The following is a 19,319-nucleotide window of genomic DNA, read 5'->3' on the forward strand; positions in this document are numbered from 1 at the left end:
AAGTTTCCCATGCTTAATTAAATAGGTCCAAGAACACAAAAGAAACACCTACTATTTAAGTAAGGTTATCCTAGGAGGAGCAGTGTACTTTGGCAAAAAACTGGGTCCATGAAGACGATATGAGGTTCTAGTCTGGCTATACCGACAACTACCTATGTGATCTAAGCAACTAAATCTCTGAGTTATTTCCACATATAAAATGAGTTCTCAAAAGGTCCTTTTTAAGTCAAAGATTCAACAATTCTATTCAGATTATTCTTATAATTGAGATAGGTATACAAGTAAGACTTATGTATTGTAAAAGACAGTTAAGTATATAAAAGTAGATAAGATGATGAGCTTTGGATTCAAATAAACTGAAAACTCTAATTCCTCTCTTTCATTTACTTAATTGTGAAAAGACAGCAAGTTGCTTAATTCCTTTACACATCAGTTTCTATAGCTATAAAAAGAAGATAATATTAAAACCTATCTCCAAGAATTTTATAGGCAAATGAGATAAGGTACACATAAAGTGCTTCTGCACAGTGCCTGGTACATAAGAACACATTAAATTTTAGCTATTATTACTGTTTTAAATACTATTAGTAATTCACTCTAAAATCCATACATAAAATATAGTCCTTCTAACACCATGAACCATGTAGAGCAATGGCTGCCACATATCAAAATATGATACATTCAGAGAAGAGCAGAGAGAAGGCAGAACAGCTTGTGGGGCCTGGCCTCAGTACCTGAAGGTCCTGCTGCAGCTGCATCTTCCATGAGTTCTCCCTCTTCCAATTCCATGTTGTTGTATTCCACATCATTTTCTCCAGACCTAAGAATATATAATTCATCATTCCACATAGTAAGTACAATTAATATTACTTGTCACACCTCAGTGAACTTCATAACAATTGTGTATAGCTTTCTCCTGTGAAGTAATAGAATATTTCTAAATACAAAATTGAGGGAAAAGACTTGTCATTATCACATGTATGGGCAGTATTATTAATGTTCAATCTACCTTTTTAAAATACCAAGATAGGTTGGCAACATTTAATTTTTAAAATAGAAAATCTGAAAACCATTGTAAGCAGAAGAGATTATAGCTTCAAAGGATTTGTAACTTAATGGTAGTAAATTAGGCTTAACACAGTACACTTTAAGGTTAAGAAAGATGTTTAAATTACTGTATGTGACTAAACACTATTTTCTTAAAATACTATTTCAGAAAAGAGGGTGTTGTCTATCAAAACACAATCACCTTATTTTAAGTGACAAAGTACTATATGGAACAGCACTAATCAGTGCTAGTTTTGAGTATTTAAAGTAGTCTTAAAATCAGTTCCCGGACTGACAGCACGAGGAGCTCTACCGATCTGCTTTCCAGTGACATTGGTGAAAATTATTTTTTAAAGCAACCATTTAGACTCTGGAAATGGTTCTAAGAGCATATAGCAAATGAAAACATCTCCTCAAAAAAATGTACTAAAATTTGGTAACAACAGTGAGTCTGTGGTACTTGAACCAAGACCACTCCCCACCCCCATTCAGTGATACAGAAATTCCACTTCAGACTGGTGCAGCCAAGAACATAGGGCTCCCATTTCCCACAGCTCCCCAATAGAAGGGCTATATTCCCAGGAGGATAAGACATCAGCATTTCTCATCCTGTTCCCAGCTACCCGTGGCTGAGGCTAAAGTCAGGTGTATGTGACCAAGAGGTAGGGATTCCCTTCTTCTACCCAGACCCAAGGCTCTATCTTGGATGCAGCATGCTGAGGTAACTGGGGCCCAGATCCCCAGTGCCCCAATTCACTCATAAAGCAGAAGTCCCAGGCCTGAGAAGACAAACCGAAAAGATCTGAGGCTACAGCTCCCAACTTGCCCATCCACAATGGGTCAGCTTCTAAAGTGGGAGAAATAAGCACACCTTTGTGCTCACTCCAGCTTCAGAGCTCTGGCTCAGAGATTTTGCCTGCAGAAGGAAGAAGGCTCTAAAAACTGAGCCACAGAGAAAGGTGTAACACTATTAAGAACATAAAAAAATACTCTCAAATGGAATCCAGCAAAACATAAAAGGAATTACACACCAAGGCAGAATAGAATTTAACCAAGGAATACAAAGTTGGTTTAGAATCTGAAAATCAACTAATGTAAAACACCATATCAACAGAATAAAAAAACAACAACTACATGATCATCTGAATAGATGCAGAAGGAGAATATGACAAAATCCAATACCCTTTCATGACAAAAACACTCAATAAACCAGGACTAGAAGGGCATAGATGTAAAACCCACAGCTAACATCACACTTAATGGTGAAAGACTGAATGCTTTCCCTCTAATATCAGGAACAAGACAAGAAAGAATGTCCACTCCCCGCAGTGGTTAAGAAGCCACCTGCCAATGGAGGGGACACGGGTTCGATTCTGGGAAGATCCCACATGCCGTGGAGCAACTAAGCCCCTGTGCCACAACTCCTGAGCCTGCACTCTAGAGCCCATGAGCCACAACCACAACTACTGAGCCTTCGTACCACAACTACTGAAGCCCGCGTGCCTAAAGCCCGTGCTCTGCAACAAGAGAAGCCACTGCAATGAGAAGCCCGTGCACCGCAACGAAGAGCCCCACTCACCGCAACGAGAGAAAGCCAACGTGCAGCAACAAAGACCTGATGCGGCCTAAATAAATAAATAAATCTATTTTTTTAAAAAAAAAGAATGTCCACTACCACCAATTCTATTCAACATTCTATGCAGTGAACTTAGGCAAGAAAAAGAGATAAAAGGCATCCAAATTGGAAAAAAAGAAGTAAAACTAAATCTATCTACAGATGTAATACTGTATATAGAAAAACCTAAAGAATCCATTAAAAAAACTATTAGAACTAATAAAAGAGTTAGCAATGTTGCCAGAAACAAAAATCAACTGGATTTTCATGTACTTGCAAAAGAACAATACACAAAGGAAATTTAAAAAGAAAAGTCAATTGCATTTACAATAGCATAAAAAAGAATAAGATACTTAGGAATGAATTAAACAAAAGATGTGTAAAACATATACTCTGAAAATTACAAAACACTGTTGAAAGATTAAAAACATCTGATTGGCAAAAGACCCTGTTAAGAATATGAAAAGACAAGCTACAGAGTGGGAGAAGACAAGCTACAGAGTGGGAGAAAGTATTTGCAAAGCATGTATACAAATTTTGCTGGGGAAAACTTGGCAAAGGGTATATGGGATCTTGTATTATTTCCTCCAACTGCAAGTGAATTTACAATTACATCAAAATAAAAAGAAAAAAACAGCAGGAAGAAAATACATAATACTATCATAGAAAGACTGAGGTGGAGGAAGAGAAGAAAGGCCTACTTGATACATGTGTTCTAGTTAACTAAAAGCTGTTTATAATAACCATTACCCAAATCAACTGTGTATCTATTTCCCCATCTATACAAGGAACTGACCTTAATTTGTAAGAGCTAACCGTTTATGATTCCCCAGATGCTCAAATTAGCTCAAGATTAACTGTGCTGTTTCTATGAATTATATAAAACAGTTTGGATCAAGATATTATTGTAGATGTATATAAAGGGAACATAATCAAATACCTTCTAGTAGAAAAAGCATTAAAAAGTCAATCTAATGAGATGCTGTGAATCCAATTTTACGTAAAATCCAATTGCCCTCAAAACTACCTTGAAAAAAGTCAAGAGACCTAACAGTCAAAGGAATTAATTCAGATAGAACCATGTATTTAAGCTATTATCAAGGTGGATTCCACTTTATAGAATCACCACCTAAAAGAATTTTCCATGTTAATTCAAATTAATCAGTTCTATTCTATATATTTAAAAATATCACTAATAATGATTTCTCATTTGATGACTTAAAGGCTTCACATTTCAACTAACCCTTTTAGGCAATTTGCCACGTATGCTGAAGAGGGAACATTAAGTGAAAAAGGTCTATTTTGAGGAGCTAATTTGTGGAAATGGGGGGTGAGGTCAAATAGGGGGTTTAAAACTCTCACCTTACTCTTGTGAAATGGCTGGTGCCAGGGCTGGGACAGAGAAAGTACAAGATGAACCTGGAATGTCTTGTAGTGCCAGAAAATAAGAAAGTGCTTATAAAATAATGAGGACATCTAGAAAGGACACAGGAGTTTTTAAAAGGCTGCCACTGGCCAAATCTGGGACAATCCGAGCAATAAATTATGATAGTAAGTGGATTAAATGATTTAAAAATACAAAACTCCATGAGTCTATACTAATGAAATTAATTAGTTAATTAATGAATGGGGCAGAGGGGAAAGTTCTTCCTTAGAATAGAATTCCAATTAATAAACGTAGAAGGAATAATGGCATTAGAAAATCATCATTCAGCAATCAACACAGTAATCTTTTTCAAGCAAGAATCACCAATGAATGATAAAATTAGTGGACTAAAGTACAACAAGAAATAAGATATTTACAGTCTCCAAATATGTCCCCACATGATACTTATTAATTACAAAGGGGAAAAGTAGAGAGATCTGGCAGATATCACCTTAACCAAGTATTCTAAATCAATCAACCATAATGGGACAGATTGAAGACATGCGCCTTCCACTGTCCCCTCATATTGATGCGCTGAAAAAGCTACATCATCACTTCTGTCTTATTCCTGCCAAAAGTGCATAACCTCGATCTAATTATGAGGAAATATCAGACTACTCCAAATTGAGGGACTTCCTACAAAATAACCACTCTGTATTTCTCTGAAGTGTCAAACTCATAAAAAAAAAAAAAAAAAAAAGACTACATGAACCAGACTGAAGCAGATTAAAGTGTCTTAACAAAAAGCAACATGTGGGGCTTCCCCGGTGGCACAGTGGTTGAGAGTCCACCTGCCGATGCAGGGGACACGGGTTTGTGCCACAGTCCGGGAAGATCCCACATGCCGCGGAGCGGCTGGGCCCGTGAGCCATGGCCGCTGAGCCTGCGCGTCTGGAGCCTGTGCTCCGCAACGGGAGAGGCCACAACAGTGAGAGGCCCGTGTACCGCAAAAAAAAAAAAAAAAAAAAGCAACATGTGATCCTGAATTGGATCCTAAACCAGACAAAGGACATCACTGTCAAATTTTCTATAAGGTCATAGATTATAGTATTACATCAATGTTAACTTCCTGATTTTGATAATGGTACTGAAATTACATAAGAGACATACTTGGTTTTAGAAGTATATTCACTTAGTCTCAAATGTCTCACAAAAAAATTATATAGAGTGAGAGAAAAGAAACATAACAAAGCAAAATATTAAATTTGGGGAATTAATCTGGGCAAAGGAAATACGGGAATTCCCTGTTAATATTTTTGCAACTTTTCTTAAATATGAAATAATTGCAAAAATTAAAGCTAAAGCAAAAACTAAAACTCAGTTTGGAACCCAGAGATGACAGGGAGGAAATCAGTTCACTCTTCCCTTCAAGTTCCTTTATTTATATAAGATACTGTAGATCAAGAAAAAAAAATCCTTAATATCCACATTTTTAGGCCTAACTTAGTTAATATGCTTCTAATAATTACCACTTAGATGATTTATAGTGGTAGTTAATGTGAACACTCACATGGTTTCTTCATCAATGTCATTTTCTTCCGTGTTACTTGTTGCTGTGGAACTGGCAGAAGAACTGCTGCCATCGAGATGACTTACTTCATCTTCACCAACAAGATCCAGATCCAGATCTCCATCTGAAAGCTCATGCTAGATTAAGGCAAAGAAAGAAGACTTCTATCTCAGATGTTTTCACTCAGCCCATGGCCCAAGCACCAGCACCAAAGAATAAGGTAATCATCAGAATTCTCCGCTCCTGTGCCTAGACTGCTGTGCCCTGTAGAGATAACTCACATAACCACACTACCTGGTACCACTAATAAGTTATTTCTGCCAATGTCAGCTGGGCCTTCGATATGACTGGAAATGCTTCATATAGTCCACATCAGCTTCCTCACAAAGTAACATTTCAAACCATCACTCCTCAAGACCTATCTAACCTCTATTATCCTCAACCTGATTATAAAACCCTGTCACCTATCTACACAGAAAAACATATTGGCTGTTAAGCATAAATGCCCACAACTTTCAGCTGCCCTACCTGCAAACTCCACCCTACCTTTAACTCATTCTATCAAAGGTTAACTGCTTCACCTGAGTGCTCCATTCCAACCTCTATTATCTCCTTAAATAAATGGTTTTGTTAATACCTGGACCTTATTTTCAATCTTTCTCCCCATTGGCTCCTTCATTATAACATATACCTGAAGTCTCAAAAAGAGCTTATCTCTCCTTCTGTCTCTCATCTTAAACAATAACAACCACTTCTTGAAATCTCATTCTAGTTGTAGTTTAGCTGGGACAAAACCTGGCTATCTCCCAAAACCTAAATCATCCTACATACATAGGCAATGATAAGGTACTTTAACTAGATTCAGTGAACAGAAAGCAGACACCTTTTTTTTTTTAAGATTTTTTTTCTAAATTTATTTTTGGCTGCGTTGGGTCTTCGCTGCTGGGCACAGGCTTTCCCTAGTTGTGGCGAGTGGGGTTTACTCTTCGTTGTAGCATGTGGGCTTCTCATTGCGATGGCTCCTCCTGTTGCGGAGCACGGACTCTAGGCATGTGGGCTTCAGTAGTTGTGGCACACGGGCTCAGTAGTTGTGGCTCGCAGGCTCTAGAGCGCAGGCTCAGTAGTTGCGGCACACGGGCTTAGTTGCTCCGTGGCATGTGGGATCTTCCTGGACCACGGCTCGAACCCGTGTCCCCTGCATCGGCTGGTGGATTCTCAACCACTGCACCACCAGGGAAGCCCCAGGACACATTTTAAAAATTCACAACTTACATAGCTTCTAAAATGTACATCACAGTTTGTTTTGTAGAATGTACAGTTTTCTACAATAAATTAATTTTTAGAACCTTGAAATAATTTTGATGCAACAACTTCTGACTTATTAACAGTTATAAAAGGGCATACACTAATAATGAAAATATAAGTGGACAAGATTTTCAGCACATTGATTCCCCCTATCATATGTTGGAAACCATGATATCATTTCTCTTTTCAAACACAAAATGAATCTAAAATAGGTCTAATTATTACATGATAATCTTCATTCTGAATCTTCTCCTCATCTTCTTCATCCTCCTTGGCCTCTCTTACAGAAGCTGTAGTAGGACCATCTTGGAGAAGCATGTCAGCACATGATCCAGACTTCTTAGCTCGTGTCTCAGGAGTGTCATCATTTTGGGGGCTAAGATGATTATCTGGTGGTGACAAATCTCTTGATTTCTGAGTTCGAGACAACTCAATAGTAAGTCTCTTTTAAAACAAAACAACACAAGCAGAGTCATAAGCAGTCCTCCACTCGTACAGTAAAATTATTTCAAGCAAAAAAAAAAACAAACCATATATCCAGATGGTCATAAAACCATTTCTTGCACCATCTATCTCATATCTTCCTGACTTTTGCTTATGGAAAAATCTATGACAAAGAAAAACTGCCCAATTTATTTTCATCTTTCTTCTCATTTCTAGCCCAAGCTACACAATCAGCAAACCGCATAGTAAATACAGGCAGTTTAACTTAACATGAAAATTTTTGAAAATATTCATCTTTTCCTCTGTCATATATTAACCACTCTCAGCACTTCAAACTTCTCATCACATCCCCATATCCACTTGTAGAAAGAAACATTCCTTACATAATTTAGTTTACCATTGTAAAATAAAAATTCATTAACTGATCCTCCCCAGCTCTCAGTTCAACAATAGTGAGACTTCAAGATAGGGCAACATTCAATTGTTCCATAGCTTATAATCCTCTAAATTCAAAACAGCATGGGAAAGAGAAATACCCAAGTCACTGAGAGAAACACAGAGTTTGCCTCAACTAGAGAAGCACTGTCCAATACAATTTTATGCAATGATGGAAATGTTCTACATCTGCAATTCCCAATACAAGCTAGCTACTGTAACTAAGAAACTGAATTTTTAATTTTAATTATGTCTACACAGCCACATGTGGCTAGTGGCTACTGAATTGGACAGTCCAGAATTAGAGGTTCAAAGGTAGTGAGAATAAAGAACAAGTGGATTTTTCTACAAAATTACAAACAGCAATAATATCCAAAATCTAATTAAAAATGTAATATGCCGGTAAGACAATATGAAACACTAAAACCAAATATATGTTTTTTTGCTTACCTCTTTAAGGTTATTTATTTGTTGGATATAGCTAGTCTGTGCAGCTTCCAATTGAGTAATATACCAATGCTGGTCCCGGCATTTTTGAAAGAAAGTTGGTGAACGAACCTGAAACCTTAAAAGAATAACTGCACATGAAAAATAATCCAAACAGTAAAATATTATGAACCAAGCCTTAAATCTATAACTATAAATTCTAGAATTTTAAGTTTACTTGATTACATTATAAGGCCAAAATTCAGAACTCAGAGCTCCTGGTATCTGCCATTTATATATGTAGTTCACAAATTATAATGACATGGTTCTGAAGTCAGTTGTCTAAATTCAAACTGTATTTTTCTAAAGAAATAACATTACACATCACAGTTAAACTTCCAAACTCATCTACTAAAACATATTTACTATAATAATCTAGCTCAAATACAGTGTTGATCATAAGCTGGGAAGAAGAGGATCACACTATGCAGGAAGGAGACAGCTAATGCCTTCCTTCTCCTTTCTTGCCTAGGTCAGACCCTAGTAAAACAGACGAAGTTTGTTTCAGGCACTGCTCTTTGTCATTCCTTTTCTATCTCCCGTTCCCATATTTCCTACTCCACAGCAAAAAAAAAAAAATCACGTAAAGGGTCAACTACCCAGGACTGCTTTACTGTCCCTCAAAGAATTACATGCTCTGAATAACCTACATTCCCAACCCCATCCAGATAGCAGTTTAAAATCAAAACTCTCCATATATCACAATATGGCATATTTCAGCTGGGGTTAGGAAAAAAACAAGTATCTCTATATTAAAGCATATAAATGGATACATGATAGAATCTTGATCTCTTCAGAGTTATCTGTACTTTAAAAAAACTAATACTTATTAAAGCAAAAAAAACCCATCCCTACCTTTGTTAGATAGCTGAACGTGACTCCATTTACATTACTATGACTCCAATAAAGAGATGACTAAGGTCATAAAAAATGGCTGTTTTGGGCTTCCCTGGTGGTGCAGTGGTTGGCCGATGCAGGGGACGCAGGTTCGTGCCCTGGTCCAGGAGGATCCCACATGCCGCGGAGCGGCTGGGCCCGTGAGCCATGGCTGCTGGGCCTGCGCGTCCGGAGCCTGTGCTCCACAACGGGAGAGGCCACGGCAGTGAGAGGCCCGTGTACCGCAAAAAAAAAAAAAAAAAGGCTGTTTTGCAGGCTGGTAAAATTAGTACTGAATAGTTTTACAATCCTCTCTGGTTAAAGTGTGAAACAGGAACAAATCATTCATATTTCTTTTAGTGAATAATTTAAGAAAACCTAAAAGGTTATAAAATGATACTAAAATAATCCCCCAAAAGAGATGACAAAAACATGAATTTTTTTCTACACTCAAAATGCAATAATCTCTTTTTATACGTCCTTATTCTCCCAGAAAAGTTACGAAGAACACATAATAGTAAAGGGTGATATAACAGCAACTCATCCAGCATGCTCAAGGACAAAGAAATCAGAATAAGTGAAATTTAAAAGAGTATATTCAAATCTCTTTTAAGGAAAAGAGCTTTTAAAATTATTTGATGGAAACTTACTAAACTGTTAAACATTCTGAAACCACTCAGTTCAAAACATATTTGAATTTTTTTTTTTAATTTTTAAATTTTTAAAATAAATTTATTTTTGGCTCCATCTGCATTGGGTCTTTGTTGCTGCATGTGGGCTTTCTCTAGTTGTGGTGAGCGGGGGCTACACTTCATTGTGGTGCATGGGCTTCTCATTGTGGTGGCTTCTCTTGTTACAGAGCACGGGCTCTAGGCACACGGGCTTCAGTAGTGGTTCGCAGGCTCTAGAGCGCAGGCTCAGTAGTTGTGGTGCACGGGCATAGTTGCTCCACGGCATATGGGATCTTCCCAGACCAGGGATCAAACCCGTGTTCCCTGCATTAGCAGGCGGATTCTTAACCACTGTGCCACCAGGGAAGTCCCTGAATTTATTTTTTAAAACTCAAGCTTGCATTTTGATCATCAAATTAAACCATGGTGCAATGATGCCCCAAAACTGAATTACAAGGGTTACCCCAATATTAAATAGGGCTGTAGCTTTATAGTCACTGTTTATGTTCTGTCCTTTCTTGCAAATAACACACCAACTACCATCACTTAGTTTATTTTCATCAATTTTCATCTCTATTCCCTTACTTTTAATTTGTTGTTATCTAGAAGAAACTGAAAATCTTTTTGTTAAATTAAGCTTTCAAAACCAGTCATCCAAACATAATACACAATGCCAAGTGGAAAAAAATAAGCACTTGAGGGCTTCCCTGGTGGCGCAGTGGTTGAGAGTCCGCCTGCCGATGAAGGGGACACGGGTTCATGCCCCAGTCCGGGAAGATCCCACATGCCGCGGAGCAGCTAGGTCTGTGAGCCATGGCCGCTGAGCCTGCGCATCCGGAGCCTGTGCTCCGCAACAGGAGAGGCCACAACAGTGAGAGGCCCGTGTACCGCGAAAAAAAAAGCACTTGATCCCACACTATTCTTGGATTTCCAAATGGTGAGGATGCTAGAAGTTCAATAGATAAATGGGACATTACCACATTTACTGGAAGTAGTAGTTTACTTTTTAAAAAAACTTTATTTTTGGCTGCCTTGTGTCTTCGTTGCTGCACACGGGCTTTCTCTAGTTGCGGTGAGTGGGGGCTACTCTTCGTTGTGGTGCGTGGGCTTCTTGTTGCGGTGGCTTGTTGCGGAGCATGGTCTTCTAGGCACTCGGGCTTCAGTAGTTGTGGTGCATGGGCTCAGTAGTTGTGGCTTGCAGGCTCTACAGCACAGGCTCAGTAGTTGTGGCACATGGACTTAGTTGCTCTGTGGCATGTGGGATCTTCCCAGTCCAGGGCTCAATCCCGAGTCCCCTGCATTGGCAGGCGGATTCTTAACCACTGCGCCATCAGGGAAGCCCCAGTAGTTTACTTTTTATGGAACTACTAACTAGATGTCAAACACATTTCTGACAAACTTATTCACTGACCACACAGGACTTCTGAAATTAAATGGTTAAGAACATGGTAAGGTTAGAGTTAGAATGAATTTCGATATTCATCTTTGTTAAGTGAAAAGACTTTAAAATTCTGATGACATTATTCCCTGTGATAAAAGCCATGATATAAATGTTTCCTATTACCTTAAAATCACTGTATCATTTTGTCGATTCAAGTATCCTTCATTTGCAAGTAAGTCCAAACGGAAAAATCGATTATAACCCCAACATTCTCCAACTTCAAAGTCAGATGCAAATTCTCGAATGATATTTTTGGTAGGATCATTGCAGGACTGATGAACCATCTCTACACGGTATTCGTATCTAAAATTGAAAAGACTATTAATATAGAGTTAGTAAAGCAAGAATAAATGACATCAAAACATTAAGGTGATTAAGTACCTAAGAAGAAACTTATTGATATACACAGCTACATGTCTTTCAGAAAGGACTGTCACAACAGCAATATAAATGGGCTACCACAATATGATTGGCACTAGGTCCTTCTTCCCCTTTAAAAATGTTTACCAATATAGCAGGTATAAAATATCACCTCAAATAATGAATAAATTTTGTATAAAATAGTACTTTCAAAGTTACACATTTTAGCAACACTATGTATTTTTCCATATATTCATGACCTATGTTTCCTCACAATGTTCTGCCATTTTCTTTGAGGTAAATAATAAATTTTGAATACTCTATTTTTCCAATTCAAGTTATCATAAATCAACTGTGTATTCAGCAATTCAAGCCTATAAAATTTTCTAATGAAAATAAGTATAAATGGGAAAGCCAGTAAATTTAGATTTCTGTATCTTATATAGTATAAAACTCTCAAGTTTTCGAAGTCATTTTTAGTAAGAAAGTACTGCTATTGCAAGAAAGAGAAGTGAAAAAATAAAGATCATCAGAAGGAACATCCAACAGTAGCCATAAAGCTTCTTTTTTAGCAGAGATAAACTTTTAAAAGAAAAACCCAATACCTCAGTCTGCTATTTCTACTTGCAAAGGCAAAAGAAAAAATTACAGCTCTTTATCTACAAATAAACGTGTACAGGCAACCCTTGAACAACCTAAGTTCGAATTGCAATGGTCCACTTAAATGTGAATTTTTTTTAAATAGTAAATATTATAGTACTACACAATCTGCAGTTGTTTGAATCCAAGGATGTAGAACCATGGATACAGAGGAATCCAGGATAGGGAGGGCCAACTGTAAGTGACACGCAGATTTTTGACTGTGTGGAGGGTTGGCGCCCCTAAGCCCTGCGTTGTTCAAGGGTCAACCGTATTTAAGTACCGTCAAATGATTTTTATATTAGTATCTCTCACAGTGCATTATACAGATTGATGGCACAAACTAATACAAAAGCTGTGATATTTTGTCTGCCTAATTATTATGGCAGTTGTAAGGCAAAGGGTGCCATTAAATGTCCAGAAATAAACCCCAATATCAGTGTGCAATTGATTTTTGACAAGGGTTCTGACTCAATAGGGAAAAAAGTTTCTTCAACAAACAGTGCTGAGGGAATTCCCTGGTGGCCCAGTGGCTGGGACACTCTGCTTTCACTGCAGTGAAATGTTCAATCCCTAGTCAAGCAACTGGGATCCCACCAAAACAAAATTAATCAAAACAACAACAAAGGGCTTCTCTGGTGGCGCAGTGGTTGAGGGTCCGCCTGCCGATGCAGGGGACGCGGGTTCGTGCCCCGGTCTGGTAAGATCCCACATACCGCGGAGCGGCTGAGCCCGTGAGCCATGGCCGCTGAACCTGCGCGTCCGGAGCCTGTGCTCCGCAACATGAGAGGCCACAACAGTGAGAGGCCCGCATGCAAAAAAAAAACAAAAACAAAAACAAAAAACCCAAATGGTGCTGAGAAAATCTGATTGCTATGTGCAAATTTCACATACAAATTTCATATACAAAAATTAACTCAAAATGGATCAATGACCTAAATGTAAGGGCTAAAACTATAAAACTCTTAGAAGAAAACACAGGGGTAAATATTCATGAATTCGAATTTGGCAATGGATTCGTAGATTTGACTCCAATAGTATGAACAAGTAAAGAAAAAATAGGTAATTTGGACTTCACAAAAATTAAAAATTTTTGTGTATCAGAGGACATTATCAAGAAAGCAAAAATACAACCCACAGAATGGGAGAAAGTTTTCAAATCATATGTCTGATAAGGGTTTAGTATACAAAATGCAGAGAGAATTCTCAGAACTCAACAATTAAAAGACAAGCAACCTAATTTAAAAATGGAAAATAGACTTGAATTTCAGACATTTCTCCAAAGAAGATATACAAATGGCCAAAAAAACAAATGAAAAGATGTTCAATTTCACTGGTCATTAAGGAAATGCAAGTCAAAACCACAATGAGATACCACTCCATATTCACTAGGATGGCTATAAAATGTAATCTTAAAATGGTAGGAACAGAGAATGGTGCAGCCACTGTGGAGAACAGTTTGGTAATTTCTCAAAACGTTAAAAACACAGAATTAACATATGCCCATATAGAAACTCATACATGAATATTTATAGCAGGATTATTCGTAATAGCCAAAAGATGGAAGCAACCCATATGTCAATCAACAGATGAACTGATAAACAAATTGAGGTCTATACATACAATGGAATATTTGTTCAGCCAATATAAAGGAATGAAGTTTTGATATATGCTTCAACATTTGGTGAACCCTGAAAACACTATGCTAAGTAAACAGAAGCCAAACATAAACGATCCCAAATTGTATGAACTTCTATATGAAATATCTAGAATAGGCAAATACACAGAGAAGAGTTGTCTAGGATTGGGGGAAGGAAGGGATGGGTACGAGGTGTTCTAGGATGATGAAAACATTCTGAAACTAGAGAGAGGTGGTGACTGTACAACACTGGAAATGCACTAAGTTCCACTGAATTGTGTATTTTTTATTTATTTATTTTTGGCTGCGTCGGGTCTTCATTGCATGCAGGCTTTTCTCTAGTTGAGGTGAGCGGGGACTACTCTTCATTGCGGTGCGTGGGCTTCTCATTGTGGTGACTTCTCTTGTTGCAGAGCAAGGGCTCCAGGAGCACGGGCTTTAGTAGTTGTGGCGCACGGGCTTAGTTGCTCCGTGGCATGTGGGATCTTCCCAGACCAGGGCTTGAACCCGTGTCCCCTGCGTTGGCAGGCGGATTCTTAACCACTGTGCCACCAGGAAGTCCTTAAACTGTGTATTTTTAAATGGTTAATTACATATTATATGAATCTCACCTCAAAAAAATTTTTACTTTTATTTTAAAAATGAGTAGTAAAAAAATTCAAAATTCAGAGAAACAACCAAGAATATTGAAAATCTAAGGAGAAAGACATTAATGCAGATGGTTAAATACATCCAGGATCAAGACAGGTAAAAATTTTAAATCAATATAGAACACTTTTTTAAAAATCAGTTTTTTGTATGAAAAAGCATATAATGTTTGAAAAAAGATCATTGTTTCATCTGCATTAGTTCTTTAAAATCATGACAGAGATATACCTATGTTTCTATTAAATACCGCAATTAATCCAAGTTAAATTATTTATAGAGCATCTCAACCCTAATCTTAGATAAAACTAAAACCTCAAATTTGAATATTTCAACTTAAATTCCCTTCTTTTATCAAACTGAAAGTCTGAATGAATTTAACAATTATTAACTTAAAATTTTAGTCTCATTAATATTACTCCCCAAGGGAAAGTTCTACTCTTTGCTTAAGCAACTCAAAGAAATTTCCTTCTCTAAAACAAAAGTCAGATTAGTAAATACTGTTAAGAGTCAATTCAAGGATGTCACTCATGCACAAATTTCCTCAGAAAGCCTACATAGGTGTATTATAACACACACAGTGAGAAAGATATTTAAGTATAATGAAATTATGAAAGTACTTCTGCAGAGTCCCAAGTGTTATTAAAATCTACTAGATAATACAATGATTTACATTTTTATTTCATACTTTGACAGTAAAACTACCTCACTGTTAAACTCTCAATTTCATAATTGAATGATGTTTCAGTAATTAATAAGAAAGCATTCAAGACTCTTCTCTAGGCTTGCCGAAGTGTTAAGAGAATTAACAGGTAATAAGGGAATTCCCTGGCGGTCCAGTGGTTAGGACTCTGCGCTTTCACTGCCAAGGGTGTGGGTTCAATCCCTAGTCAGGGAACTAATATCCCACAAGCTGCATGGCATGGCCAGAAAAAAAAAAAAAAGAGGATAAGATGTCTGTTTTTATCCAAATAGAACATTCTTATTAAGGTATTCAGATAATATCTAACAAATACACAAATTCTAATCTCTTTCAACCTTAGTATCCTGAATGATAATATTTCATTACCACTGATGATGTTATTACTGCTTATAAGACAATGTAAACTTTAAGTTCCTGAAGTATATATGTCAACAATAAAAGTACCCAAGATGAAACCTGTACCAAAAACAATAGAAATGTCAAAAAATCTACATACCAGTAAGAGAAGGAGAATCTTCCCAAGGCAAGAAACAGGTACAGACACATCTTGTTTTATTGTGTTTTTGCTTTATTGTACTTCACAGATATTACATTTTTACACATTGAAGGTTTGTGGCAACCTTACATCAAACAAGTCTATTGGCTCCACTTTTCCAACAGCGTTTGGTCACTTCATGTCTGTGTCATTTTGGTAATTCTCACAATATTTCAAACTTTCACATTATTATTGTTACATCTGTTGTCATGATCTGTGACCAGTGACCTTCGATGGAATTGTTTTGGAGCGCCACAAACCACATCCATATAAGATGACAAACTTAACTGATCAATGTTACGTGTGTTCTGATTGCTTCACCTATCAGCCATCCGTCCCTCCTCCCCGCCCATCTCTTTCCCTCTTCTTGGGCCTTCCTATTCCCTGAGACACAACAATATTGAAATTAGGCCAATTAATAACCCTACAATGGCCTCTAAGTGTTCAAGTGAAAGAAAAAGGTAACATGTCTTACTTTAAATTAAAAGCTAGAAATCATTAAGGCTAGTGAGGAAGACATGTTGAAAGCCAGGATAGGCCGAAAGCTAGGCCTCTTGTGCCAAACAGTTAGCCAAGTTGTGAATGAAAAGGAAAAATTCTTAAAAGCAAATTAAAAAGTGCTACTCCAGTGAAAACATGATTAAGAAAGCTAAACAGTTATTGCTGACATGAAGAAAGTTTTAGTGGTCTAGACAGAAGACCAAACCAGCTACAACACTCCCTTAAGCCAAAAGCTTAGTCCACAGTAAGGCTCTAACTCTCAATTCTACGAAGGCTGAGAGAGGCAAGGAAGCAGTAGAAGAAACGTCTGAAGCTAGCAGAGGTGGTTCATAAGGTTGAAGGAAAGAAACTGTCTCCATAACATAGAAGTGCTGATACAGAAGCTGCAGCAAGTTATCCAGGAGAAGTAAATGCCTGGATCTGAAGCGTCCAAGGGCAGGTTGACTCTCTTGTCAGGAGCTAATGTAAGCTGGTGACTTAAAAGTTGAAGCTAATGCTCATTTACCATTCTGAAAATCCTAAGGCCCTTAAGAATTATGTTAAATTTACTCTGCCTGTGCTCTATAAAGAGAACAACAAAGCCTGATGACAGCCCATCTCTTTACATATGGTTAACTGAATATTTTAAACCCACTTGAGATTTACCGCTCTGGAAAGAAAGATTTTTTGCAAAATATTACTGCTCATTGACAATGCACCTAGTCACCCAAGCACTCTGATGGAGACGTACAAGGTTAACGCTGTTTTCATGCCTGCTAACACACATCCATTCTGCAGCCCACAGATCAAGGAGTAATTCAGACTTTCAAGTCTTAGCATTTAAGAAATATATTTCGTAAGGCAATAGCTGCCGTAGACAGTGATTGCTCTGATGCATCTGGGCAAAGTAAATTGAAAACCTGCTGCAAAGTATTCACCATTCTAGATGCCATTAAGATCATTCATGATTTGTGGGAAGAGGTCAAAATATCAACATTAAGGAGACTTTGAAAGAACTTGATTCCAAACCTCACAGATGACTTTGAGTAGTTCAAGAATTCAGTGGAGGAAGTAACCGCAGATATTGTAAAATAGCAAGAGAATGAGAATCAGAAGTAGAGCCTGAAGATGTGACTGAATTGCTACAATCTCATGATAAAACTTTAATGGATGAGGAGTTGCTTTTTATGGATAAGCAAAACAAACAAACAAACAAAACAACAGGGTTTCTTGAGATGGAATCTACTTCCAGGTGAAGATGCTGTAAAGATTGTTGAAATGACAGCAAAGGATTTAGAATATTACATCAACTTAGTTGATAAAGCAGAGTCAGGGTTTGAGAGGATTGAATCCAAATCTGAAAGAAGTTCTACTTTGGGTAAAATACTATCAAACAGCATTGCATGCTACAGAGAAATCATTCATGAAAGGACGAGTCAATCAATGCAGCAAACTTTACTGTTGTCTTGTTTAAAGAAATTGCTACACCCACCCCAGACTTCAGCAACAACCACCCTGATCAGTCAGCAGCCATCAAACACTGAGGCAAGACCCTCCACCAGCAAAAAGATTATGACTCAGTGGTGGTTAGCATTTTAGAGCAATGAAGTATTTTTAAATTAAGGTATGTACATTTTTTTTTCAGACATACAGCTAGTGCACACTTAATAGACTGTAGTATAGTTTAAACATACTTTTATATGCACCAAAAAAGCAAAATATTCATGTAACTTGCTTTATTGTGGTGGTCTGGAACCAAACCTGCAATATCTTAAAGTATGCCTATATATAGGAAATAAATTAATCAAGAGACAAGAAGAGAACCAAGATTAATGGTAGCAACAGGGTTATGAACAAAATCCTATAATCACTAAACTTTTTATAATTCTGCCTAAGATCAACCACCTTCCCAATCACAAGGGCTGATTTCAGGAAATAAAACAGAGCTTGGTGGTTAAGAACAAAGAATACAGAGAAAGAAAAAATTTTAAAAAGACTGTACCTTAACAATGCTGAACTCGAGTGAATAACTTAGCTATGGTATTTCCACCTGTGAAATGGGAGTGATAAATAGCATTTAACAGCTCACGAGGTGGTAGTAAAGCAAAATGAGTTATACAAGGCACAGTGCATAGCACAAAGTATATATTCAGCAGAGGTGAGCTGTTATAATAACAATACAGGTAAGTCCACTGATTCAGAACACACAGGAGATTTGGAACAGAGCTATGACTAAAACATACTTACAACTCAGAGGCCAGAATCCTTTCCATATTACTAGCATTATTCGTAGTTTGACTCACCAGTCATGGCAAGAATATTCTGCACTAAAGTTAGTCTATGTCAGAAGTTGTGTCACTGGGGGTCAGTTCCCATGATCCTTTCAGTGATCCAAAAAGTCAAAACTATCGTCGTGATAACGCTAAGATGTTATTTGCCTTTTTCGCAGTGTTTGACGTTTGCACTAACGGTGCAAAAGCAACGGTAGTTAAAATGTACCAGTAATCATTATATTCACTGCTACACACTTTCAGATGGGAAAAAAATTTTTCAATGTCTCTCAAGAATGTCTTTGGGCTTCCCTGGTGGCGCAGTGGTTGAGAGTCCACCTGCCGATGCAGGGGACACGTGTTCGTGCCCCGGTCCGGGAGGATCCCACATGCCGCGGAGTGGCTGGGCCCGTGAGCCATGGCCGCTGAGCCTGCACTCCGAACGGGAGAGGCCACAACAGTGAGAGGCCCGCATACCACCAAAAAAAAAAAAGAATCCACCTGCCAATGCAGGGGACACAGGTTCAAGCCCTGGTCCGGGAAGATCTCACATGCCGTGGAGCAACTAAGCCCATGCCCCACAACTACTGAGCCTGCGCTCTAGAGCCCGTGAGCCACAACTACTGAACCCGTGTGCCACAACTACTGAAACTCGCACGCCTAGAGCCCGTGCTCCGCAACAAGAGAAGCCACCACAATGAGAAGCCCACGCACCTCAACAAAGAGCAGCTCTGCTCGCCGCAACTAGAGAAAGCCCATGCACGGCAATGAAGACCCAACATAGCCAAAAAT

The 19,319-nt window shown here is 38.0% G+C and overlaps 1 protein-coding gene across 6 annotated transcripts in view; it reads right to left on the reverse strand.

Moving 5' to 3' along the window:
• Nucleotides 1-19,319, reverse strand: part of TRIM37 (tripartite motif containing 37) — a 148,495-nt gene that overhangs the window by 44,722 nt on the left and 84,454 nt on the right. For 3 of the 6 annotated variants that reach the window (XM_032616234.1, XM_032616232.1, XM_032616236.1), the window contains 5 exons: nt 11,380-11,574; nt 8,233-8,347; nt 7,129-7,347; nt 5,599-5,735; nt 735-820 (listed from right to left, as the gene is read on the reverse strand). In XM_032616234.1, the coding sequence (XP_032472125.1) occupies nt 735-820; nt 5,599-5,735; nt 7,129-7,347; nt 8,233-8,347; nt 11,380-11,574 (752 nt within the window). The remainder of the gene's footprint in view (nt 1-734; nt 821-5,598; nt 5,736-7,128; nt 7,348-8,232; nt 8,348-11,379; nt 11,575-19,319) is intronic. The other 3 variants (XM_032616233.1, XM_032616235.1, XM_032616237.1) reach the window with 1 other exon arrangement.

Source organism: Phocoena sinus, chromosome 20 (genome assembly GCF_008692025.1).
Source record: "Phocoena sinus isolate mPhoSin1 chromosome 20, mPhoSin1.pri, whole genome shotgun sequence".
Taxonomy (NCBI): Eukaryota; Metazoa; Chordata; class Mammalia; order Artiodactyla; family Phocoenidae; genus Phocoena; species Phocoena sinus.